The sequence below is a fragment of the Bos taurus genome, chromosome X (assembly GCF_002263795.3).
Source record: "Bos taurus isolate L1 Dominette 01449 registration number 42190680 breed Hereford chromosome X, ARS-UCD2.0, whole genome shotgun sequence".
Taxonomy (NCBI): domain Eukaryota; kingdom Metazoa; phylum Chordata; class Mammalia; order Artiodactyla; family Bovidae; genus Bos; species Bos taurus.
In genome coordinates this window covers 56,240,053-56,267,470 of record NC_037357.1, presented here as the reverse complement: position 1 = coordinate 56,267,470, position 27,418 = coordinate 56,240,053, and the positions used below count along the sequence as shown (strand labels likewise).

Below are 27,418 nucleotides of genomic sequence, written 5' to 3'. Positions count from 1 at the left end.
GTCCTCCTCAGCTGCATTCTTTTTTGCTATTTTTTTGCCTGAAAGACCCTTCTCCCCGAACCCCTTTGGCCAACTTGTAAGCAACTGCTTTAAGTCAAAATGTTTTCCTTGAGGAAGCTTTCCCTGACTTCCACCACTGGCTCAGGTGACCCTCTTGTGCTCCCATCGCACTTGGCTCTTCCCTCATCATAATCTCTATCACACCAAGTTGTAATGCCTTATTTCACCCTCTAGACAAGTGCTTCGGGTAAATAACAGTTTCCTTTCTGAGTTCTAAGCATCTAGCACAGCACTTGGAATGTGCTTACACTGTGTGCACTTTCCTGTCTGCTGAATGAGTGAGAATTGAGCACCGTGTTGTCACCCTGACTGCTGGCGACATAAAGGGGAAGAGGGGACCTGGAGAGCTCTAAGCTCTTAGCAGGTGCTTAGAGCCCTGAGCAGGTTTGGCTCCCCCTGGTGGCAGCTGAGTAGTAGTAACAGGCCCCGTGGGAGACGGCTGCAGGAAAAGGATGGGAGGGGGAATCCTCCTCAAGCCAGGCTTCAGCAGCTCTCCCCATGGCTGCAGCCCTCCTGCATAGTAAGTCCCCAACCCCTGTCATCAGAGGCCCTACCCCAAGAACTTTGAGGATGAGAACTACAGTTCAGTGGAGTGGCTCCAGGCTGACTTACTGCTCTGTGTATTGCCCGGGTGAAATGGACAAGGCTGACTGTCCTGTTTTTACATTCAAACCATGAATCGAAACCCCAGTATGTGTGTGAGCTCATGGCAACTGTATGGGTGAAGTGACAAGACCTGGCTGGAACAGCAGGTGTGGAGGTAAACTTGGAGAATACAGATACAGAACTGAGCCAGTTGAAAAAACGAAGGACAGAGAGGAATGGGACAAAGGCTTCTTGTCACTCTGCAGGGCTTCAGACATTTTTGTTTCAAAAGGAGCCTTCCCCTCCGTTTTTTTTTTTTTTTCAACATGTCACTCTTTACCTTTAAAAATTTTTACTTTTTGGCCATGCTGTGAGAAATGTGGGAATCAGTTCCCTGACCAGAGATCAAACCCATGCTCCCTGCATTGGCTGTGTGGTCTTAACACTGGATTGGAAGTTCCCCTTCCCGCCCCTTCTGTTTTTCACAGGTGGCTGCCTAGCTACTGAAGAAATGTGCTGGGGAAAAGACCTCGGGGAAAGGGAAAGATGAACAGTCAGACTCTGATGGCTGGCTTTGGTCTCCCTCGGGGCATGGGGGTGGGGACAGTGAGCTGTCACTGGGGGGGGGGCATATAATAGATCAGCAGCAAAGAGGATCAGCTGGAAGAGGAGCTAGCCACAGGGACTCAGCTGGAAGAGGAGCCAGCCAGCTTTCTGAGGCTCTGGGGCGGGTAAGGTTACCAAGGGTTGGGATGGAAAGTTTCCCTGCCCCTCTGGGTTTCCTTTCCTTTCATTCTGGAAGCTAAAAACCAAGGCAACATACTCAAAAACACAGGGCCTAAAGACCTTCATGGCATAATCAATGTCCTTAGGAACATCAGAGACTAAGGGCATCCAGGCAGGAGAATGGGGGTTGGGGGAATGGAAGGTGGTGGACAGGCCCTCAGTGCTGAGACAGGAAAGCAGCCTCGGGAAGGGAGAAGCAGCAGGGCCTGTTCAGCCCCTGCAAGGCCTTTGCAATCTTAGAGGTCAATTCAACTTCCTGAAAGCTTTAAGGAAAGAACCCTACCCTTGCTTCTTTTAACCTCTGTAGGTTGATATCACCCTCTGTATCTCCCGCCCTTCATTTCAATCCTTCTCATTAACATACACTCAAGGGATGGAGGGGAAGTATTTATACTGATTCATGCTGATGTATGACAGATACCAACACAACATTGTAGAGCAATTATCTTCCAATAAAAACAAAAACAAAAACATACACTCAAGGGGATTCCTGGTGGTCCTGTGGTTAGGACTCAGCTCTTTCACTGCCGGGCCTGGGTCCAATCCTTTGTTGGGGAGCTAAGATCTTGCAAGCCACAAAGTGCAGCCAAAAGAAAAAAGCATACAGTGGGCCCACCACCATCCAAATGAACCAAAAGAAAGTGAAAGTAAAGTCGCTCAGTCATGTCCGACTCTTTCCCCGTGGACTGTAGCCTACCAGGCTTCTCCATCCATGGGATTCTGCAGGCAAGAATACTGGAGTGGGTTACCATTTCCTTCTCCAGGGGATCTTCCCGACCCAGGGATCGAACCTGGGTCTCCTGCATTGGAGGCAGACGCTTTAACCTCTGAGCCACCAGGAAAGCCCCAATGTTACCTCAAATCAGTCTCCTGGTTATCAGATTTATGAGAAACTGACTTTACACTGCAATTTCCTTGAGATTCGACAACACCTGGCCTTACATTCAATTTTATCCCTGAAATACGTTTTTCTAACAACAGGTTTTTCTTAACAGCATAAAGGTCTGAGGCAGCTAACATCACTTGCCCCAGCAGAAATCACCCCAGAAGGGCAACCCAAGAACCAATGGCAAGGCCTGATGGATCCTAACTCTCATGTGTGCCTAGTACAAGGGACCTGAACATACCTATTAGCATCTTAACTCCCCTGCAGTTGTCCTACCAAGACCTAGACTTTGGAAAAGGTGATTTTTTAGAAGAAATATTTGAACCAAGCAAGATTTTACAGAACATCAAGTCATCAAAAATCTGTCATAATTTGGAGAATTTGCTTTATTTTTAAACAAGGCGTGTAAGACCTGCAAGAAAAGCCCAAGAGAAAACAAGCCTCAAAACCTAGCCAAAGAATAAAGCAGGAGGAAGAATCTTTAGCTGTAGCTCCATTTCAATCATGACCGTCAAAAGAACCTGTTTCAGGCTTCCCTTGTGGTCCAGTGGCGAGGACTCCACGCTCCCAATGCAAGGGGCCTGGGTTTGAACCCTGGTCAGGGAACTAGATCCTACATACCACAACTCAGAGTTCACATGCTACAACTAAAGATCCTGCACACTGCAACAAAGATAGAAGATTCTGCGTGCCACAACTCAAACCCAGCACCGCCAAACCAATAATTTAAAAACCCAAGTCTCCTACAATGGCAGGCGGATTCTTTACCACGGAGCCACCAGGGGAAGCCCCTTTGCAATCCTTAGAGGATCCGACACAGGGCCCTCCTATAAGGACCTCTTTTGGTCCTTGATGCACAGGTTGAAAAAGGCCTGTGCCTTTTTTCATGGTAATGAAAATGAATCCCTGGCAAAGGCGGGGCAAGGGAAAACCAGACACAGAGGAGACTGGGGCTCAGGGCTGCAAGAGCCAATCATCAGGGCTGAAGAAGCATCCATCTTAAGACTGGAGGTGCAGATTCAAGCCAGGGTAGGGGGCTGGCTCCAATTTCTGACCGCGGACATAAGGGCTATTCTTGCAAATAGGGTACTTACACTTTTAGTGGTCTCCAGTCCAAGCGGTGGGGCCTCGGGGTGGCAATACAGTGCTTTCTATCCTGCCCCCACAGCCCACAACGTGACTTCTTTCTGGAGGTCTCTTCCCCCTCCCCCACAACCAAGAGCGAGATGGTAGGAGGGCAAGTTAATAGGAGAGCTTTTTCTTTAATTTCAACTTTTACATGATTCTAATAACCCTCAGGTTAAGGGCTACATACTATTGATGGGCAAGTTAAAAAAACTCGAGCAGAAAATGCTTTTATTTCAAATCTGGAAAAGCCCCAACTTGAGATGAAATAAACCTCTGATAAAGACATTAGGTTTGAGAGTTGCCCAGTTCAGCCTTGGTCTAAGTAATCTCCTTTTCTCTGGTTCTAAGGGTAAGGGGAGGTGAGGGCATGTGAAATTAAACCTGGTGATGTCTTTTGCTCAGAAGTAATTACACAGCTATTAAGGCTACAGTTTCTTCTAAACCGTGCTTTCCTTGCAACTCCATTCAGCTTTTGTGCCTCCTCCCTGGCCCCTCCAGGCCTGTTCCTGCTACTGTTCTCCAGTTAAGAATTGCTTGCCATCCAGGACACTTGGGACTCTCTCACTGGAGGAAAAAAACAGTCCTGGCAGTACTTCAGGCACTGCTGGGTGTCACAGGGAATTGAATCTTGACCTTCCCTCAGGCATAGGAATCAAAGATGGGGGCTAAGGGCCTTTCTTGAGGGCCTCAAAACCTCATCCTAGAAACTGGATTGCCCAAGGCCCAGAGAAGAGGGTCTTGATGTCAAAAAAATTCTGACCTAGCAAACCCTGATTCACTGACCCAATACTTCAAGAAATAGCAGAATCAGCAATTTATGGCATCAGTGTTCCATGTCAGCTGGCCCCAGAGCAAAGACCTGAAATAGAAGAGGCCTAGAGGGTCAGAGGAACACATTTCACAGCTCAATTTGGTTCCCTTTTGAATCACTTTTTCCAAAAGATCATTGTAAATACCCTGATATTCAATATAAAACAAAAACAAAAGCCAAACCAGGCTTCAAAGACAAGGCAGCACCCTTCACAAAGCTCTAGAAGCATTTAGTTTCCCAAAAAGTCAGTGCGCTTATTTGATGATGCACACACACACTCACACACAAAACCCTCATGTAACATTTTGGAATGCATTATAATTAGAAGAGCTGAAATTAAATGCTAAATGTGTGTCAACTACAGATGGAGGGAAGTTTTAACCACATTTGGCAAAACTGGCTCAAAAATGAATAAATTATAAAAACTACTCTCTTCCTCTAAGAAAAGACCTAATTCCTATCATCAGGATTAAGAACCAGAGATCCAACAGGCATATACAGCCTACAACTCAGGTATAATGCAAAGAATTACACTATACCTAGTTCTCAATTAACCCCAGGCATCTTCAATTCTTATAACTGAAGAAAAGTGCAGCTGTGTCTATTCTTGGCTTAACAATACAGTTAACAGCTTGGAAACAAAGAAGTAAGAACCATGATTGGGCGGCCAAGACACCTAAACCAAAGCTTCAGCAGGGAGACCAGTACAGATATAGACCCACAATCAAAGAGATAACTTTATTAGTTTCTTCTACAAGAGACAGTAATACCAACTTTTTTTAAACAGAAATCTCAGGTCATTTGAGAGGCCAAATAGATCCAAAGAAGAAAGATGATAAACAGTTAAATTAATCAAAAGGCACACCACCACAGTGGTAGTGGGCTAAGGAAGATCAAGCTACAGCAAAATCATCTCATGTTAATGTTACAGATCATAGAGCAGGAATTGAGTTTGCTTTCCAGAAAATGATGGCACAACAATCACTTGGGACCAAGTGGATAGAAGATCAGGCCAAATGGAAAGGAATAGGGACAAAAAAGAATCCAAGTAACAGAATCCAAGCAAAGGGTGATGGATCAGGCTTTTTCCTCCCAAGAAGCATTTGCTCTATGGTGGGCTGCTTCCCCTCAGGGTCCTGCCCTAGGGCTTCTCCAGCCTACAGGGGCTCAGCAACCAGATCTGGGTTCAGGTTGCCCTAGGTTCTTTTATAATTTAGTACAGACTTTAGAGAACTTATCACACATTGCAGGGGGGTGGGTGTGCTGAAGCATTCACATACAAAGTAGTCTGAGCTTCCCCAAACATATTTGGACACTCTACAAAAAGCTTTCCAAAGTCCAACATCTTGTAGCAGCCGAACAGTTAAAGCTGCAAGGCTCACAAGATCAAAGAAGCCAGGAGGAGACAATACAGGTAGAAAATCCCAGCGGCTAATGTCACTCTATATTTCTCTAACGTATTTGGTTGACCAAGAAGTTCATTCAGGTTTTCCCATAAGCTGTTAAGGAACAACCCAAATGAACTTTTTGGCCAACACAATAGTAGTAACGCTCATATAACTGATGAGGGATGTAGAAAGCTACACTGCAACAAGCTGGGTCTTCTGCTGGATTTTTCATCAAATACCAAAGAAAAAAACAAGGGGTGAGGCTCACTTTATTTTTGAAAAGCCTCAGGAGTTATTGTATTATAAAGGGACATGGCTGAACAGATAGGAGACGGATTCTCCATTGTGAGTTCTCCTGATGGCTTCTGCGAGGATCATGGAGATGTCAATCACCTAGGAAGGCAAGGGGAGCATCGGGTTAGTATACAGACAGAGATGATTGACTGGTCATTGCAGACACTGATAAGCAGCCCAATGAGGGTCCTTCCTCTTAAGACTGTGCACTGTGCTGTTTCCCCAAGTGAGCCCACAACCAGCTGCTCTTCATACTCACATTTTAAATATAACCAACCGCTTAAGAAAGAGTCAAAATGCTAATGGAGGAAACACTCTTGACTCACCAAGATGGCGGTGGGCTGGCATTTAAAAACCAGTTTGAAGGTTTCACATTATGTTTGCAGGGGCTGACAGACAAGAGTGACACACACAAACGGTAAAGCATGGACCTGATGTGCATCACAAACACTGGGAGAGTCTGTTAAAACACAAAATTCTGGGTTCCATCCTCCAGAGAGTCTGAGGTCAAGCTGTTTGAATTTTTAGACACATGATCCTTTCTTTTGGGTCACAGATCCTAATGGTTAACCCTTGAGAGCAATGGAGGAAATCTTCAGAACCCACCCAGACACCTAATTCAACACATGTAATCACCTCCTAAATACTCAGGGGAGTCTTGTTTTGCAAGAATCTCAGTCTCACCTGTATTTTGGAGCAATGCTTCATCTTATCCTCCTGAGGTATGGTATTGGTGACTACTACTGCTTCAAAGCATGCATTATTAATACGAGAAATGGCTGGGCCAGAAAAGATTCCATGAGTCAGGATAGCATAAACCCTGGTGGCTCCAGCTGAGAGAAGTCTAGAGGAAAAAGGAGAGTTGATTAGGAGTAATCTTACTTGTTACTATAAAACCAAAGTTAGTGAAGAGGAATGTTTTAGTCAGCTTGCACTGCCATAACAGAATACCACAGACTGGATGACTTACACTGAATTTTATTTCTCGCTTGTTTCTGGAGGTTGGGAAGTCTAAGATCAAGGGGCCAGCAAGGTAGGTTTTGTTCTGAGACCTCTTCTCTTGGTTTGTTGGTGGCCATCTCACTATGTGCTTATGTGATCTCTTTGTGTGCACAGATTGAGAGGAGGAATGAGGTTGGGAAGAGCTCTCTGGTGTCTCTGCTTATAAGGACACCAATATCATCATGAGGGCCCCACCCTCATGCCCTCACCTAAACCTAATTACCTCCCAAAGGTCCCATCTCCAAATACCATCACACTGGGGGTTAGGGTTGAATTTTTGGGTGATACAGTTCAGTCAATAACTTATCTGAATAGGTTTGGATTAGTGTAAAAGGACTGTGGCACAGACAGCTATGCTCAACAAAATCTGTCTCTTCTTTCTAGTACACAGCTGGACACTTCCCAGCCTCCCTTGCATAGTTAGGTATAGCCAAGTGACTTACTTCTGGCTATCTAAATGTGGACAGATTCTTATAAAAAACTTCCCATGGATGATCCTCCATGCTCTTTTCCCTTTCTGGCTGGCCACAATGGAAATGTTAAAGATGCAGTGCCATAAGACTGAAAGGGGCATACTTGCACTGGAGAATACCATGAACAAGTAACTTTACTGTGTTAAGGGAGCTGATCTGTTATGAGCAATTAGCATTATCTTACTAATATGATAAAAGGAGTTTTATAAATGCATACTCCAGGATCCAAGCCAGGAAATCACTCCACATACAAGTTTTGTTTTTAGCACACACACGCACGCACACACACACACACACACACACACACACACACACACTGGAGAAGAAAACTGCAGCCCACTCCAGTATTCTTGCCTGGAAAATCCCATGGATAGAAGAGCCTGGCAGGTACAGCCCATGGGGTTGCAAAAGAGTCAGACACGGCTTAGCAATTAAACAACAACAAATATATATGAGATTTTTAAAAATTATGAGAAACAATGCTGTCCATAGTGACTTGGATTATAAGCAATGGGTAGCCACTTACAGTTTTAAAGGAGGCATGAGTGGAATCTAGTTTTAGGAAGATAAGCCAGTGGGGCAGCAATGTGAAAAATGGACTGGGAGGTAAGAGACTGGTGAATGGCAGCAGAGAAGAGAGGCAAGGTAATTCAGAACAGTGCAGGCAAACGATGAGAAGGAGTAAGAATGAAGGAAGGAGCAGCAAAATGGTCTAGAGGTAAGGCCAGGGCTTTCAGCTTAGATAAAATATGAAAATGGGGATATATTTCTGTCTGCTCAGGACTATGGATTTCTTACCTTAACCTGTTTTAAAGAACTATCAAAAGTGGATTACTCAGGGAATTCCCTGGCAGTTTGGTGGTTAGGACTCCATACACTTTCACTGCCGAGGGCACAGGCTCAATCCCTGGTCAGGAAACTGAGATCCCACAAGCCACAAAGTATGGTCAAAAAAAAGTACAATACTCAGAGAGATAAGATAGTTTTTTGGAAATACAGTGGTGATAGTTGCACAACATTGTGACTATAACTAATGTCACTGAGCTGCACACTTAAAAATGATTAAAATGGGGAATTTCCTGGTAATCCAGTGATTAGGACTCTGTTTTCAGTGCTGTGAGCATGGGTTCAATCCCTGGTCAGAGAACTAAAATCCCACAAGCTGCACGACACCGCCCCCCCCCCCAAAAAAAAAGTTGAAATGTCAAATTTCATGTTGTATACAGTCTAGCACAATAACAAGGAAAAATAAAACTAAGAAACTAGAGAAAAAAAAGTAAGAATACTCATCAATTTACATGCATTGCAATTCAAGCCTAGGGTGACAAAACAGTCAGTTAGAATTCCCTAAACTGAGTTGCAAAGAAAATCAACAGGCTTAGGGCAGTCAGGCAGTAGTTTTTCACGTCCAGCGCCCAGCCCCACCAGCAGGCACTCACTTGTCAGCTGCATGGCAGATTGTGCCACAAGTGTCAGCCATGTCATCCACGAGGATGGCCACACGGTCCTTCACGTCTCCTACGAGCACCATGCGGTCCACTTCATTGGCCTTCTTCCGTTCTTTGTGAATCAAGGCAAAGTCCACATTCAACCGGTCTGCGATGGAAGTCACTCTGCAACACAGTGTATTCACAGGTAAAACCTCACTTAAAACCACTGTGTGTGTGTATCTTAAGACAAAGAAAGGAACTAAAGGATGGACTTATTTTCTAGGTGAGAATACTCCATGAAACTCAACAGGTCCCAGGGGTGGAAGAAAGTAACTGCAATTAATTGGCATCACAAATTGGGTTTCATAGACTAATGCCTCCATACTCCAAGATGTAGATGCCTCCCACATCCTAAGAGCAGTTTATGAATTATTAGTCAAACTTAGATTAAAATTCACTCTGGGTTACAGTAGGAGATAGACAATTCTCACCAATCCCAGGAAGCAGTATAATGAATGCTAGGGCATGTTCATTTACTGGACTGGCAGCAGAAGTGGAGAGATATACGACTTGGTTAACTAATGCCAGGAGTGTAGATGGTCCCATTATGACATGCAAATGTGGTGAGAAGTGAACCTGAATTTGAGGGGAGAGAAGCATTGCCCAGCCTGTTCTGTTGTGCCCTCATCACACTCAGTTCAGTGATCTACCAACTGTCAATGTCAACTGTACCTGGACACCAAGCTTGGGAGTTCCTTTAATGACTGCTAGAAAGAAAGTTATACCAATTAAGCAGGCAGACTGGGCATCTTGCTGTACAGACCAAAGGATTTCCAAATCAAAACAGAATTCCTTTTGTTTAAATTACAAGGTAATACAAACCAGACTAGAAGGTGGGATAGAAGACAAATCTGTCTGGTGACAAAGTACCACGTAATCTCTCCATCAGCAATGACTGCTGCCTGTGACATCTGTGGCCACATTCCACCCTGCCATCTTGTTATATGTGAAGAGGCCTGTGCTTTGGGCTTTGTTTTTTAATGTAGTGCTGATCCAACCAAGTATCAAGTCCTATTTCCCTTGTGACTATGCTCAAATATTTTGAGTTTGTGCAAAATATGGGAGAAGCTGTGACCATATAATAGAGAACAGACAAGACCTGGACCACAACCTAGGCAGCATCTGCACCTGACCTAAACGACCCATATCCTGTGTGCTCTCCACCCCCACTGTGCAGGCACATAACATCAAGAGCTACCAATCTGCTTGGAATGATTACTTAGATGAGGCAAATGCATGATCACTTAGTTCAAGCATCCTAAGCCATCCATACTCAGTGGCCAACAAACTCAGTGACCGACAAAGTGTAAAGGGCTCAAAAAAGTCACTCCCTATATCCTTGAGGGGAGAACTACATGCAAGTCACAACTGCACAGGCATTTCTACCTAGTCCCCAAACCCTGCCAAGACAGATGTGATAGCCACTCACTTTGAAAAGATTCCACCACTAAAAGAAAATTACAGGACTTCCCTGGTTAACAATCTGTCTGCCAATGCAGGGGACATGGATAGGATCCCTGGTCCAGGAAGATTCCACATGCCTCAGGGCAACTGAGCCCATGCACCACAACTACTGAACCTGTGCTCCACGAGAGAAGCCACCACCACGAGAAGTCCACACAGCACAACTAGCCCCCACTTGCCACAACTAGAGAAAGTCCGAGAGCAGCAATGAAGACCCAGTACAGTAATAAATAATTTAAAAAAGAAAACAGTAAACAAAATTATGGAGCAATAAACCATCTACTGAAGGCAGTTTTTCTATACCCAACTTTGGAAAGAAAATTGTGCTTGATTACTTATTTCAAATGAGACTGTTTGCTCAGTCTCTGTAGAAGATGATCTTCACAAGTATGACAACCACTGTGAGGGGATGTGTTTTAGGCTCTATCTCTAGTATTACAGATGGTAACTAGCAACAACAAGGGACTCGCAAAGCCATGCATCTGGCTGGAGAACAGAACTCAAGCTCTCAGCTTATCAGTTCTGTTGAAGTTCCTGAAATAAAGAGGTCGTTGAGAAATAGTCATTGAAAATTTGAATGGCTTTTGCAAAGATGTGAATTGGCATTTCCTAATCATCTGTGTTTTGTAGCTCTTCATTCTATTTCCACAACAAGAAGAACATGTGTCACACTTCTGAATGCATTACTAATGAGTGAGCCACTAAGGAAATGAAAAGCTCTTAGTCTGTACCACGTGAGCTGAAGCACTGCAACTAGCGATCCCTGGCAATCAGTTTGTTTCGAATGTTCAGCGCTTGGCTTAAATAAAATCACCACACTTTCTTTTCCGTCCTGCTTAGTATTCTAATTCAAAAGATCAAAATGGTTTAACCAACAACATTAAGAGATATGTAAAAGCTTGTGCATGAGTGCTAGGCTGCTTCAGTGTGTCCGACTGTTTGTGACCCTCTGGACTGTAGCCTGCCAGGCTCCTCTGTCCATGGGATTCTCCAGGCAAGAATACTAGAGTGGGTAGCCATGCCCTCCTCTGAGGGATCTTCCTGACCCAGGGATTGAACCCATGTCTCCTGCATTGAAGGCGGATCCTTTACCACTGAGCCACAGGGGAAGTCCATGTAAAAGCTTACTTGTTCACTATCATCATGGGTTTTGATAGCAAGTGGCATTCATTAGAAAATCAAATTGCCTCCTCCTCCTAATGGGTCATAGTGCTGTCACTGACCCTGCAGTGCTGAGTCACTAATGGGTTTTGGTCAAGCCCATGATCCCAGACTATTTTGTGCCCCTCTGCTGCTATCTTATCTTTCAGGCAGTGACTCAGACCAGTAAAAGAGTGAGTAAAACCATATCCAGCCTGTGTCCTAAGCTATCAGAACATCCAAATACTTAAAAACTGTTGCTTCTCAGTATCTTGTAATCACCTATACTGAAAAAGAATTGGAAAAAGACTTTATATATATGTGTAGTCTTTATAGTCTTTTTCAGACCACTTTGCTGTATACTTGAAACTTAACACTGTAAATCAACTATACTTTAAGAAAAGAAAAACTCAGTTCAACAACAAAAGATCACTTTCTGACACAACTGTCTGAAAACTTTCCCCAGTACATTGGGAATAATATGAATTTCAACCATACCTCTTTGCTCCTCCAGCATCAGGTGAGACAATTGTGCAGTTCCTCCACTCAGAGATGTTCTCCCTTATCCACTTGAGGACCGCTGGCTCTGCATACAAATTGTCGACTGGGATATCAAAAAAGCCCTGCAGAAAGAAAGAACCTGGGTCAGTTTGGCTTGTTTTCCTTCTCTTCCATTTACAAATAATGAACACAAAGAGAATAGTAACTTGCCCAAAGAATATTTTACTGGAACATTCAAACTGATCCGAAAACATGCCTGGTATGGCAGACTGTAAAAGCAGACTCCTAAAGTGTGGGTTGTGCAAGAAAGCCCAGCCACAAAGTGAGCCCCCGGCTAACCCACAACTGACCATAGACACATGAACAAGCTCCTGAGGAAAACACCCAAGTCCAGCCAAGATCAGAAATACCCAGCCAATGTGCAGACCCACAGGGTAATACATACTTACTACCTTCTGCCACTCAGTGATGGGCTGGCTTGTTAAGAGAGCCAAAGCTAACTGGTAAACCAGTTAGAGATGCTATGGTATATAAACCTAGTGGAAGGCATTTATAATAAATGGTCACAGTAACTAGTAGTCAGGAGATTTGTGTTCTAATACTAGTTGCTACAGATTTGTTGTACTTCACAACTAATCTGTCCCTCTTCTATAAAATGGCTGTATAATCATCTGGCCTATATCTCACTGAATTCCCAGAAGCCTCCAAAGATAATGATTTCAAAGTCTCTTTAAAAAGTATCAACTATAAGGTAGTATTCTGCTCCCCAAACTCTTTTAATGCTAGAAAGTAGGCTCCAACATCTATGGATCTAAATTTAATGATGACAATAACAACTCCCATTTATTTCATATCTTTCATGAGCCAGGTGTTTCACTATGAATTTTACATCTTGTTTGATACTCACGATAACAAAGCAGTGTGTATTCAGAGAAGTTAAATAACCTGCCCAAGGTTACAAAATTTGTAAGTATCAGAGCCAGTATTCAAACTCAGATTGATGCCAAAGCCTACTACGCTCTTCCCAAAATCCCAAACTGCCTCCCTGTACAACCAGCCCACATGACTAAGACCATAAACTATGCTTCAGTTGAGGATGTTGAAAATGTCATCAATGTCTAGTTTATCTGAGCTGTACTTGGGCAGTTTTTGCTTCCCTGTGATTTTCAGCATTCAGTCCTCTCTAACCCCATGTCTAATCCCTAATAATCCCTAAGCTAATATTTAGCTCCCAATGATACCTGAATTTGAGAAGCATGAAGGTCCATGGTGATAATATGATCCGCGCCTGCTACAGACAGCATATTTGCAACCAGCTTGGCTGAGATTGGAGCCCGGCTCTAAATGGAGGGAAGGAAAGAGGAAAAAAAGCCAATCTGAAAAACAATTCATTTGCTCAGGAAGCATTTATTTATTGTATACCTATTGTGTTTAAGGCACTGAGCTAACAGAAAATTCATACAAAGTGACATAGCCACTGATTTTCACTTCATCACAATCTGGCACAAATAGGAAGTGGAATATCATTTTTCCAAATCAGGATACATACATCAGAAAAAACCTTCCCAACGTTTCACTTTCTTCATGTATATATTTTCAGCCTATTCAAGTCTTTCCAATGCTCAATTATTTAAATTAGGCAGACTGTATACAAATTTTTTTGAAAGAATTGTATTAAAATCTCTTTTAAGACATACATACTCAAACCTGTACAACATCTAACATGTCAACATTTAAAGGCACATCAAAGGATGAAAAGTATAGTTTTATTTTATTAATTACACCACTCCCCTTACTCATCCGGAGGCCCAACTTCCAGTAACCTCAATCCCCTTAAATAACAGGTAAACACACCTGACTGCACCATAAAATAACAAGGCCCATGTCCTACACTCTACTCCTTCAGTCAGTTCAGTCCCTCAGTCATATCCAACTTTTTGCCACCCCATGAATTGCAGCAAGCCAGGCTTCCCTGTCCATCACCAATTCCCAGAGTTCACTCAAACTCACATCCATCGAGTAAGTGATGCCATCCAGCCATCTCATCCTCTGTCGTCCCCTTTTCCTCCTGCCCCCAATCCCTCCCAGCATCAGAGTCTTTTCCAATGAGTCAACTCTTCGCATGAGGTGGCCAAAGTACTGGAGTTTCAGCTTCAGCATCATTCCTTCCAAAGAACACCCAGGGCTGATCTCCTTTAGGATAGACCGGTTGGATCTCCTTGCAGTCCAAGGGACTCTCTAGAGTCTTCTCTACCACCACAGTTCAAAAGCATCAATTCTTCGGTGCTCAGCCTTCTTCACAGTCCAACTCTCACATCCATACATGACCACAGGAAAAACCATAGCCTTGACCAAACGAACCTTTGTTGGCAAAGTAATGTTTCTGCTTTTGAATATGCTATCTAGGTTGGTCATAACTTTTCTTCCAAGGAGTAAGCATCTTTTAATTTCATGGCTGCAGTCACCATCTGCAGTGATTTTGGAGCTCAAAAAAAATAAAGTCTGACACTGTTTCCCCGTCTATTTCCCATGAAGTGATGGGACCAGATGCCATGATCTTCGTCTTAGCAGCACTGTATTCTATTGAAATAAAAATATCTAGGCTTCTCCCAGGTATTGGACATATTAATAAAATTTGGGCACCAACTACCATGGACCAGCAAAGTTTTACCTATATGCTTTATCTTCTAATACTCCAAAGAAGGTGAGCTGTGCGTGTGTGTATTCATGTAACAGACTTCAAGTTATACGAAGAGGTCACAACTATAACCAAGAGGGTCCCAGAGGATCTACCAGTTTAAAAAAATACTCTGCTCCATGGGAGCTGGTGCTTAGTCTTACTGATACAATGAAAAAAATATCACTGAGTTAGCCAAAAGTCACATATGTATGACTGGGATAAAACAGACAGACTGCAAATGTGTTGCTTTATACAAACCAATCACATCAATTGTTTAGAAAATCAGGTAATGCCTAAGATAAAAAAATAATATCCTCTAAATATACATTTGATAATTAAGGAAGTTTTTTTAACTTTGGGCAAGTGCTCCTGCTTCTCCTGATTTAAGAAAAGAAAGAATTAAAAAAAAAAGAGAGAGATTCCACTCCTACCTTATCCTTCTTATCCTGCCGGGCATAAGGGAAGCACGGGATGACTGCAGTAACCCGGCTGGCTGAAGCAATCTTGCAGGCATTAATCATAATCAAAAGTTCCATGAGATTGTCATTGATTTCACCGCAGCCACTCTGAACAATGTAGACATCTTCTCCACGAACACTTTCTCCGATTTCCACACTATAGGAAAAGGAAGGACAACAAAAACAGATTTTAAAGCACTATACTGTACATCTACAGTAAGGTCTAAAAGTCACAGCTTCCCCACTAGTATGCTATGAATGGATTACAGGAGATTCCCCTGGAGGAGCCCCTGTACCAGAAACCGTGTACTGCCTGTTTACTCCAGTGTCCTATACCTGTTTTTATAGGTGACACGACATGAAAAAAATTGGCTAAGGTACTTAGTAATTGGACCATAATTTCAGTAAGCAGGCTGTATCTCATTTCATATGTGTGAATGCAAATTAGATACAGCATCTATGACTGTCATCAGTATATAATAAAGGAATCAGAAAACTCATACAAGGAATGAATCACTACTGTTTTAGAATGATGCCTTCTACAGAAGACCGTACCACGTCTACCACACTGGCAGTTCACTGAACAAATGTTCATATGCCAGTCACTGTGCTAGGTGCCAGGGACACGATGGAGAACAGACATGGTCCTTGCCTTCATTCTATGCTAACTGTACGCTGGTCCAATTAGTAAGTCTTATTTTAAAAGAATTCCATAGGAAGTTACTCTAATTATGGAGTAAAGCTATATTTTACTATAAAATAGTAAACTATTTTAATATTTTATTTACTATATTTAATATTTTATTTTATTATATTTTATTTTATATTTTATTACTTTAAATAAAATAATAATTTTATTATTATATATTTTATTTTATTTTAAATAAAATAATATTTTATTTACTATAAATATTTAATATTTATTTACTATAAAATGCAAGTTTTAATATTTGTACTTGGATCCTTACCAAAAATAACTTCTTAAAAATAACCTCAAAAAAAAAAAAAAACCTCAGTGATACCTCAAAGCAAAACCATTTCCCCAATTAATATCGTAGGTGACGAGGAGGAGAGGGGGGTGTGTGGGTATATGTACGTGCATGCTTGTGTAGGCAAGTAGATCAGAACAGTTAATAACCTGTACTGATGAAGAGGAAAACTTCAACAGGACATAATTCCATTGTCAGAAGCTGATATCAGAGATAATTATTATTTAAAACTTATTTGTTCCCAATCCAAGTAACAGTTGTAAGGATCCTACTTTTTAAAAGAATGGGGTTACTTTATATTATAAAGCAAGAAAAATACAAGCAAATGGTAAAAATCAAACCAGAAACCAGTTAGAACAGGGATGCTGAAATTCACAGTAGTCCAAACAAAGACAAAAACATATTAGTTTGGAATACCTGGACAGAAACCTTCAGGCACTGAAAAATGGGCAAAATGAACCCAAAATAAGCAGAAGGAAGAAATCAGACATAAGAGCAGAAACCAATGAAACAGTAAAACAATAAAGAAAAACCCCTGAAACAAAAAGCTCTTGGTGGGGGGGGGGGGGAATCAATAAAATTGATAAACCTCTAGAAAGGCTGACCTAAAATAACTTTACAAGAGAAGCTTACCAAACATTTAAAGAATTAACACGAATTTGGGGGACTTCCCTGGTGGTCCAGTGGCTAAGACTCCAAGCTGCCAATGCAGGGGGCCTAAGTTAGATCCCTGGTCAGGGAACTAGACCCCACATGCCCCAACTAAGGCCTGACACAGCCAAATAAATAAATAAAAACTGATTTTTGCGTAATCTTTTCAAGAAAATAGATGAGAATACTTTGCAACTCATTTTATGAGGCCATTTATTACCCAGATAGCGTAATCTTTTCAAGAAAATAGATGAGAATACTTTGCAACTCATTTTATGAGGCCACTTATTACCCAGATACCAAAGCCAGACAAAGGCAATATAAAAAAAGAAATCTACAGAGGAGGAGGAAGACAAAAATGGGTGTGGTTGCGACAGGGCAACAGGGAGGATCCTTGCGATGACAGAATGGTTTTTTTTTTCCTTGACTCTATCAATGTCAATATCTTGGTGGTTGCATTATACAACAGCAACAGCCAAGAAAACTACAGTTTGGAAAAACTAGAGTTGGGAACCTTGGGAAAACTGCATAATGGGTACACAGGATCTCTCTGTGTTATTTCTTACAATTCCATGCTAATCTAGGATGACTTCAAAATTCTACTTTAACAAAATGTGTATTGTTATACCTTGTGTATACTTGAGTAAATTACTGCAACCCTCAGTGAAAGCTGAGGTCATAAAAGTACTGGGTTGACCAAACAGTTCGTTCGGGTTTTTCTGTAACATTCTATGGAAAGAACTTTTTGGCCAATCCAATATATCTTAAAACAGGCACTTCTGTAATAAGTCAAAAGAAACTAGTCCGATTGTATCAATATTTTCTGAGAAATGAGTTCTAGTTTGAGGTTAACTTGAGTAGTAGCTCATCTGGAAAAATATTTTCTCCCTAGTTTACTAGGCATCAGTCAAACCGTCTTCCTTTACATTCCTTGATTCACCCTTTCCTGCCTTTGCACACATATTCCCACTATCTGGAATGCTCTACCTGCAACTAACTCATTAATTTCTTAGGTCTCCAATCAAAATATCATTTCTGACCATCTTAATACAAGTGACTTCCTTAAGAACCTATAACATTAAAAATGACTTTAAAAATATCAACCAATTGCACTGTGTGAACCTTATGTGCATACTAATTCAAGCAACTGTTAAAAAAACCACATTACTGTTAATTTGTTTTAGGCGAGAAAATGGTATTGTGGTCAATGATATGTATGCAGATCATATGACAGAATATCGAGGTTTGCTTCAAAATAATCCAATTATGGGGAGTGTGGCGAGGTGGAATATTAGATGAAACAAGATTAGCCATGAATTGATAACTGCTGAACCAGGTGATCAATTCTTCGGTGCTCAGCTTTCTTTATAGTCCAACTCTCGCAACCATACATGACTACTGGAAAAGCCATAGCTTTGACTAGATGGACCTCTGTTGGCAAAGTAATGTCTCTGCTTTTTAATATGCTGTCTAGGTTGGTCATAGCTTTTCTTCCAAGGAGCAAGTGTCTTTTAATTTCATGGCTGCAGTCACTATTTGCAGTGATTTCAGAGTCCAAGAAAATAGACACTCACTGTTTCCATTGCTTCCCCATCTATATTCAATGAAGTGATGGGACCAGATGCCATGATCTTAGTTTTCTGAATGTTGAGTTTTAAGCCAGCTTTTTCATTCTCCTTTTTCACTTTCATCAAGAGGCTCTTTAGTTCTTCACTTTCTGCCATAAGGATGGTGTCATCTGTGTATCTGAGATTATTGATATTTCTCCCGGCAATCTTGATTCCAACTTGTGCTTCATCCAGCCCAGTGTTTCTCATGATGTACTCTGCATATAAGTTAAATAAGCAGGGTGACAATACACAGCCTTGACGTACTCCTTTTCCTATTTGGAACCAGTCTGTTGTTCCATGTCCAGTTCTAATTGTTACTTCTTGACCTGCATACAGATTTCTCAGGAGGCAGGTCAGGTGGTCTGGTATTCTCATCTCTTTAAGAATTTTCCACAGTTTGTTGTGGTGTTGGAGAAGACTCTTGAGAGTCCCTTGGACTGCAAGGAGATCCAACTGGTCCATCTTAAAGGAAATCAGTCCTGAATATTCATTGGAAGGACTGATGCTGAAGCTGAAACTCCAATACTTTGGCCACCTGATGCAAAGAACTGACTCATTGGAAAAGGCTCTGATGCTGGGAAAGATTGAGGGCAGGAGGAGAAGGGGACGACAGAGGATGAGATGCTTGGATGGCATCACCGACTTGATGGACATGAGTTTGAGTAAGCTCCCGGAGTTGGTGATGGATAGGGAAGCCTGGCGTGTTGCAGTCCATGGGGTCACAGAGTTGGACACGACTGAGCTAATGAACTAAACTGAACTGGGTGATGGGAGGAAGGTACCATCCTTGCAAGGTAGGAAGATCATTTATTCTCTCTACTTCTGCAGGTATGTTTGAAATATTCTATAACTGAGTTAAATAAATAAAGTGACTCTCCCCAGGTATTCTCTCATTATCCTGGTTATTCTCTGCAGAACACATCACAGTTTCTCATCACCTTATATTTTACGCACTTGTTTATCTGTCACCCTTACTAGAATGCAAGCCAGCTCCATGAAGGCAGGAACCGGATCTGTCATGCCCAACCGGCCAGTGTCAATAACACAAAGAAAGAATGAATACCACTCAGGATTAGGATGCCCCTTGAGTCTGCTCACTTTAAGGCAGAATATGAACCTTCTGCACGCCTGCTGTTGTGAATTCAGAAGACAGCTGATTGTCCCTCACAAACTAACTCACCTCACACTAGAGGTAAGTGGGTCCAACATGTTTCTTCAAAAGGTTTTAACAGATCTGCTCATCCCTTTAACAGATACTCAGCTGACAGATATTTAATGGGGGTGGAACTACAACCTGATGAGTTCACCAGGATTTGATGGCTACAAAGAATTTTATGGTGGGATCCTGAAACAGTGATGCCAAGGAACATAATGAGCCAAACATCAATTTTGTGGACCCTAAGACATAGTTGAACAGACATCTATTAATCACCAAGATCAGCCTTAAGAAACAACTAATGTGGGCTTCCCTGGTAGTTCAGTGGTAAAGAATCTGCCTGCCAATGCAAGAGACTTGAGTTTGATCTGGGAAGACCCCACATGGGGTGGGGCAACTAAGCCCACGCACCACAACTACTGAGCCCACCTGCTGAAACTACCGAAGCTGCAAAGCCTAGAGCCCAGGCTCCACCACCACAATGAGAGGCCCGCGCACAACTAGAGCCCAGCACAGCCAAAACTAATACATTTTAAAAATTACTAAAAAAAAAAAGAAAAGCAACTAAAGGGACTTCCCTGGTGGTCCACACTCCCAATGCAGGGAGCCCATATTCAATCCCTGCTCAGGGAACTAGATCCTCCACGGCACAACTAAAGAGCCCACATGCTGAAGAAGACTGAACATCTGTGTGCCACAACTAAGACCTGGTGCAATCAAATAAATATTTTTAAAAAAGAAAGAAAGAAACAACTAAATCTGTCGGCAACGTCAACTACGCTAATGCCAAAATTGCTTTCGGGAGACGTTGTTCTAAATTCAAATGGGCACGCAGGAGGAGACCAGGGAAAGCTTCCTGGAAGAACAACTTGCATGTTGTCTAAAAGTAGGCCCAAGAGCACTACTGTCCAATGTGGGAGTCACTGGCCTCGTGTGGTTATTGAGCACCTGGATGTGGCTACTGCAACTGAGGAAGGGAACTGAGATGCGAAGTAATATTAACACCATACCTTCCTGTAAAGACAGTAAAAAATTTTTAAATGTATTGATTTTTATATCGATTATATGTTAACTTAAAAAAATACCACTCAAATGGATAGAATTCAGTAACACCTGTGGAGCTAAGCCTGCTCTGCAAGTTCCTCACTGAGGAGGGCCAAACAAGAGGCCGAAGGAGTTTCAAGGTACTTCCAAATCTCCTTTACCAACACTGCCTGCCCTTTGAGAGGTTCCAGGCTAAGAGTCCCTTCTATGCTTTATGGTGCACAACTCTATGGTCCTGACAAAGTAGTATTTCAAATATCTGAGCAACTTCAAAACTCAAGAAAATTTTAGTCCTGCCCACTGTCATCCCCACTACATCATCTCCTTGTCCAAGACCAAGCTCTCCACTTCTCTGGGGGAGAATGAAAGTCAGGCACATTGATTGCCCATAAAGCCAATTGGATCTTCCATATCTGGTATAGGAAGCCTATGGCTCTCGTTTGAGTCAAGAACACTAAGAGAATCATCTGTGCTCCATTCACTCACCAGTCAGACTGCTGGATTAGGAGCCAGGAAAGAGCAGTTTGACAATTGACCTAAGACAGTATAAGGGACAGGCTAATTATCTACTACTCTAAAGCTGTCTTTTTATCAAATAAGGCCAGAAAGCAACATACCTAACACCATGGTGGCTTATCTCTTTTTAACAAATGCCTCCACTATCAAAGTCAATACAAAAAATTGCTTACATTGTTCATTATGTTACTGGGTATCATTATTTAAGGATCCCACCCAAAAACTTCATAGAATTGTGTGTCTGGAAGTAGTATCTAAAGATTGTTATGAAAATAAAAATTACATAATTTACTGCACAAGCCTTTATGCCTTTATCCCTTTGGCTGCCAGGAAGCCAAGGGATACAGTTAAAGTAACACTAAATAAACTTCAGTAATCACTTTATGCCAAATTCTTCACATAGTTACTATAGTCCTTTGTTCTAATAGGCTTCTGCTGTACTTATCTAACTTTTTGTACCTGTGAGCATCATGAAACACTAAACCTTTCTTGAAAGCAGGCAAGGTATTAATTACAAAATTAAATTTTCACTGCCAACTTGTACCACTTTTGTATTATATCACCTAAGGATAATCAACCAACAGTGCGGCCGTTTCCCAAAGCCAAACTTAGGACTAGCACTTACCTTTCAAGCACAGGAGGATGTTATGACCAGACATGCATTTAATAACTAGAAAAAGTTATTTAACTATATGAAAAATAAAAGTAGCACATGTAAATTAGGACACTGTCCTTGTTTTACGGTATGCAATTCCAATCTCACTAATCAAGACCAATCTTTTCCTCCAGTTAGTACTATGATGTACTTTCACAAAGTCTTTTTCAAAAGCCCAGGAACTACACTTAGATTATACAGCTTGGTCAATGAACAGTTCAATGAATCCTCAAAAAACCTTAATATTATTCTTATGGTTTCCTCTAAGTCTCAGAGATAATAAGTTAGGCAGTGATGTATGGCAGAAGAATTGATGGTGTGCCTGAAACCTGTTTGCTTTTAAACCAGGTAGGAAGACCTGGTTTAGCAACTGAAAGGTAACTCTTCTTGCTCTTTCCCTCTAGCTAATGGCTGCTGCTGCTGCTAAGTCACTTTAGTCGTGTCCGACTCCATGCAACCCCACAGACGGCGGCCCAACAGGCTCTTCCATCACCAGGATTCTCCAGGCAAGAATACTGGAGTGGGTTGCCATTTCCTTCTCCTAGCTAATGGCATGTCCTCCAAATTGGCTTTGGGCCAGTGATTCTCTCAGCTGTTCTGGGGAGGCCAGGTGACTAGCTCCATCCATTCCATTTAAACATAAAACAGAAAATACAGTGAATTTAAAAATGCCTTTTAATTGGTGGTATTTTTAAGAAAATCTCAAGAATTTAGATGGGTGCTGGCACATGCAAAACAAGGATTAACTATAGGAAAATCCTAGGTAACCAAGGTTAGTCACCGCCCTTTCAGCCTATCTAGAGTAACCAAATAAAACAAAGTTATTTAACAATATTGAAGAGAATTGAATCCAAACATTCAGTATATATCTTTTTGCCTTTTCATACTGTTCATGGGGTTCTCAAGGCAAGAATACTTAAGTGGTTTGCCATTCCCTTCTCCAGTGGACCATGTTTTGTCATTGGAAAAGCCCCGATACTGGGAAAGATTGAAGGCAGGTGGAGAAGGGGACGACAGAGGATGAGATGGTTGGATGGCATCACCGACTCAATGGACATGAGTCTGAGCAAGCTGCAGGAGTTGGTGATGGACAGGGAAGCCTGGTGTGCTGCAGTCCATGGGGTCACAAAGAGCTAGACATGACTGAGTGACTGAACTGATTTAGTACATATAATAAAAAAAGAAAAAGACCCAGGGGACTTCCCTGGTGGTTCAATGGTTAAGAATCTGCCTTACAATGCAGGGAGTGCAGGTTAGATCCCTGATTGGGGAACTAAGATCACATGTGCAGCAAGGCAACTAAGCCCACGCACCACAACAAAGAGCCTGCATGCTGCAACTAAGACCCGACACAGCCAAAATAGTTCTGAAAAAGAAAGAAACAGAATCACATACAAAGAACCAACCAGTGGTTACCAATGAAGAAGGGAAAGGGGGGAAGATAAGGGTAGGAGATTAAGAGTACAAACTACTGTGTATAAAATAAGCTAAAAGGGTATATAGTACAACACAGGGAATATAGCCAACATTTTATAATAACTATAAATGGACTATAACATTAAAAAATTATTTATCACTTTGTTGTACACCTGAAACCTTATATAAATACTGCATGTCAACTACACCTCAGGTAAAAAACTCAATACATTCAGAAGTTCCAAAATCCAGATAAATATTGTATCAGCAAAAAAATTAAAGGACTTGCCCCAGAGGTGGGCAAGGTACCCTCTGAATCGTAGTTCCTTCATCCATAAAATGGAGATTGTAAGAGTAATCTCTTACAGCAGTGTTGAGGGGATTATATGTGAAATGTGTATAAAGTACTCAGCATGGGAACTAGCACATTTTAAGCACTCAGTATTTATTATTATTAATATCACCATTACTAATAGCAGAAACTTGTTCAACTTTTTTGGAGATCAATTTGGCAATAAGTATTAAAAAGCCTGAAAAGTAGTGTATACCTTTTAACCTAGTAATTCTAGAGATCCAGGAGTTTTCATTTAAAAGCATTAGATCAAAAATTATAAATATTGAATAGGGACTTGGTGATCTAAAATTATAGTAAAATCATGACAAGACTGTACAGCTATTTAAAACAATGGAGACTAAATATTAAGAGAAGTGTTCAAAATATAGTGCTGAGTGAAGAAAGCTATAAACAATATGCCATACTTTTTTGAAAAAGTATATAAACACACAAACACCTGGAAGGTCATAAACTCAAATGTGAACCGTTTGTCTTGGGTGGTAGAATTATTTGGGACATCTTTTATCCTATATTCCCCACATTTTTTGCAATACCATCACCATCCCTTACCAACACTGAGAATCTGTTAAGACAATGTTCTAAGAATTTTACTCCCATCTCATTTAATTGTCACAAAAGACTCTAAAAAACGTGTATGCTCAATCATGTCCAACTCTTTGAGACCCCCATGGACTGTAGCCTACCAGGCTTCTCTGTCCATGGGATTTTCCAGGCAAGAATACTGGAGTGGGTTGCTATCTCCCCATCCAAGGGTTCTTCACGACCCAGGGATGGAATCCGAGTCTCCTGCATTGGCAGCTGGATTCTTTATCACTGAGCCACCTGGGAAGCCCAAATTTATTATTTTAAAGTTTTATAGAGCCATTCCCTTGGTCTTCAAACCTAGGTCTTCCACATTGCAGGCACATTCTTTACTGTCTGAGCCACCACAATACTCTGGGTAGATAATATTTTACAGGTGAGATTACTGAGGCAAAGAAAGGCTTAGGATTCAAATCCAGCTTCTCTGACTCCAGAGCCGGAACCCTCAATCTCTTTCATAGCTATCTGTGTGCCATACACCCACATATATGTATGCATGTTTCTCCTTAAAAACTTGACAGCAGGAACTCCCTGGTGGCACAGTGGTTAAGAATCTGCCTGCCAATGCAGGGGACATCGGTTTGATCCCTCCTGAGAAGATACCACACACCACGAGGCAACTAAGCCCATGTGCCACAACTACTGAGCCCATGTTCTAGAGCCCGGGAGCTGCAACAACTGAGTCTATGTGCCCCAACTACTGAAGCCCTTCTCTGACAACAAGACAAGCCACCGTGATGAGAAGTCTGTTCACAGCAATGAAGAGTAGTGCCCCCACCCCACTCCCCTGCCAACTGCTACTCGCTGCAAATAGAAAAAGCCCACTCACAGCGAGGAAGACCCAGCGCAATCAAAAATTAATTAATTAAAAAAAACTGGACAGCAAAGGATGATCCTGACTTCACGAGAAAACTACTCAGGAGAGCATCAACCCCTGAGATTGTGCCAAATTGCAGCAAAACAGTCTCATCTGAGGATGGGCTTGCAGTTCCCCATCTAATGACCCATAGCACCCACTGTGGGTAGGGGCTATCCTGTCCATGACCTTTAGATCCCAGAGTCAGGGCAGCAATTACCACTTCTGCAGTGCAGAAAAGCCAAAGGTTGGGGGAGGGAGGTGAGGGGAAGCTCCATCGGCAACATATTTGATTATGTTGAATGAAGATTTCAGAACATCTAAGGAGCCAAAAAGCTAATGATAAAGCCAGAAACAAAGCAACCGAACCAGTCAGCAATTTTCCACATTGGGCTTAATCTTATCCAGTGTTTCCAAGCATGTTACTGTCTGGTTATTTAAAAATGAAATCAGCCTTTTAGCTCAGTCTCAGTAGACTGGGACTCCAGACAATTTTAGAGAAATCAATCAGTAGACCACTAAACTGTTCTCCTCCTCCCCTCTCCCAATTTAGCCTCAGGTTCTGATGTGGTGCACTAGGCAGAGGGTGCACAGGGAAAATAAAGTCTTTGTATTTTTCCTGGAAGCATAGAAAAAAGATTTAATAGTCACAGTTCTCTAGGGAACAACAAAAAACCTCCAAATGAAAATCATTCTGGTCCCCTAGCTATACTGCCACTTGCAAAGTCTGGTCCTGTTTTATTACAGCCCATGAGTCATAATGGTGTGGTTAAAGCTAAAGACAGCAGCTTGGCGAGCCTTTCGACTAAGGTATTGTCTGGTTACAGAGGGCATCAGGGCTTGCACCATCATTTGCATCACAACCAATGGCACGATGATCAAGCATCCAGAAGGAAGCTGTCCACTAGAGATGAATGCTTTTACCAGCAGGGTCTACAAAGGACAGGGGAAGTTACACTTTGGGAAGAGAAAAGGAAAACAAAAGCACTTAGGAAAAAATGTTCAAGGCAATCTTCACTAATTTAACTGACTCATTAGGTTTGGTGTGAATTTTCCCCTTAATAGAGGACTGACTGTGGGTACTGCTCTGACTTGATCAACAGGGTAACAACAAAACACAGAAAAACACTTATCAGAACCAGAAGATTCTAGATTTAGATGGAAGTGGTACTGAAAGGATTTGGTGACCAAGTTATCTCTAAGATGGCCCCAAGGTTCAGGAGCATGGTGGAAGTGGGGGGAGGGAGCAAATGTAATCAGCAAAGCAATGACAAAAAAGTCATTGCAATTAACTATGCATTTCCAGCCTTCCACTCCATTATCTTTCTTCTATTATCTTAATATTCAGGGATAAAAATGTTTCTTAAATCCCCCACACATTAGAAGAGGGCAAGTTCAGGATAGACTTTGGTTCTGAAAAATATGCTTTTGCACTGTTTTACAAACAGCTATGCTTGGGAAGATCAAGGATTCCAGAATTAAGGTTCCCTATTATTTTCTGGATGGCTCAAACCAAGATGCTGGCAATCGGGATGCAGTTAACGCATCATTTTATTCAAGCGACTAGAGTTAACTTCGAGTTTAAAGATGTGAAAATTCAACACTCGCCAATCTAAGGAAGTCCTCAGTATTAATTTTGGCGCCCTCAGCACATAATGTCAAGTTCCCTCAACAGTAAATCCGATCAACACGGTTTCAAATTGAAAAGCTGCTTCTCAGACGCTAGGGGAAACACCACGAGGGTTCAGTACGCAGTAAGATCTCCCAAGCGAGCCGGTCTAAGAGCAGAAGAGAACCCAGTCTGGATGGCTCAACAGCTAAGCGGCAAAGCCACGTGTCCCCACCGCGGAGCCTAGGCGTTCTTCCCCTCTAGCCGCTCTAGGAAGCCACCATCCCCGCGTTGGGTCCTCCGGCGATTGGCGTCAAACCCAGTAGCTTCGCCTCCTGCTCCATCTTGACTCCACCCCACCTCACAGTGAGAATGAACGTGACCCTCCCGCGAGAGGTAAAATAACGGAAACAGCCCGTGAGGCACGCTCGTCACAGAGCTGCCCCTTCCCCCCAAACCCGGCCCTTTGGAACTCATGCTGTGACCTCATCCCCCTACCCTCGGTTGCCCTGGCCTCTCCGGCAGGTGAGGCCGGTCGGCGTCCCAACTTCATCCTCACCAGGTCTCCTGGTTGCTGAATTTCTTAGTCACCACCTTGCCCAGTTCCAGGCCCAGGCGGTCGGCAATCTTCTGGGATAGGTCCTGGTGGGAGCTGCCGCTGAAGATTTTGATATTCGGCATCTTGGCCAACTACCCTAGGCTCTCTTTGCTTAACGATCACTGGTGCTGCCTCCGAGACCCGAACCGAGTCGGCCCTGAGACTCAGTACTAAGCACTCGCGTTTCTACTCCGCCATCTTACATTCCCGCCCGGTGCGCGGCTCTAAATCGCCC

At 42.3% G+C, this 27,418-nt stretch overlaps 1 protein-coding gene and 1 non-coding gene across 3 annotated transcripts; both read right to left on the bottom strand.

The window, feature by feature from the left end:
• Positions 1 to 2,200: 2,200 nt before the first annotated feature.
• On the bottom strand, positions 2,201 to 2,273 carry TRNAW-CCA (transfer RNA tryptophan (anticodon CCA)). Its single transcript has one exon. It is a non-coding gene; the product is annotated as a tRNA-Trp (tRNA).
• Positions 2,274 to 4,975: 2,702 nt separating this feature from the next.
• Positions 4,976 to 27,418, bottom strand: PRPS1 (phosphoribosyl pyrophosphate synthetase 1). Of its 2 annotated transcripts, none has more exons than XM_059883561.1 (7): positions 26,821 to 27,091; positions 15,120 to 15,303; positions 13,250 to 13,348; positions 12,006 to 12,130; positions 8,853 to 9,026; positions 6,623 to 6,782; positions 4,976 to 6,037 (listed from the first exon to the last, which is right to left on the bottom strand). In XM_059883561.1, the coding sequence occupies exons 2-7, from the start codon at positions 15,222 to 15,224 to the stop codon at positions 5,945 to 5,947; spliced, it is 756 nt and encodes a 251-aa protein (XP_059739544.1). In that variant the 5' UTR covers positions 15,225 to 15,303; positions 26,821 to 27,091; the 3' UTR covers positions 4,976 to 5,944.

Bases quoted from the DNA above. Each gene is read 5' to 3' on its own strand.
- PRPS1 (XM_059883561.1), bottom strand. From the start codon at position 15,224: ATGGAACTTTTGATTATGATTAATGCCTGCAAGATTGCTTCAGCCAGC. The intron at 13,349-15,119 runs GTAGGAGTGGAA...CCCTCCATTTAG, and splicing joins GGCAGGATAAGAAGGATAAG to AGCCGGGCTCCAATCTCAGC. The intron at 6,783-8,852 runs GTGAGTGCCTGC...TTTTTCCTCTAG, and splicing joins ATCTGCCATGCAGCTGACAA to ACTTCTCTCAGCTGGAGCCA.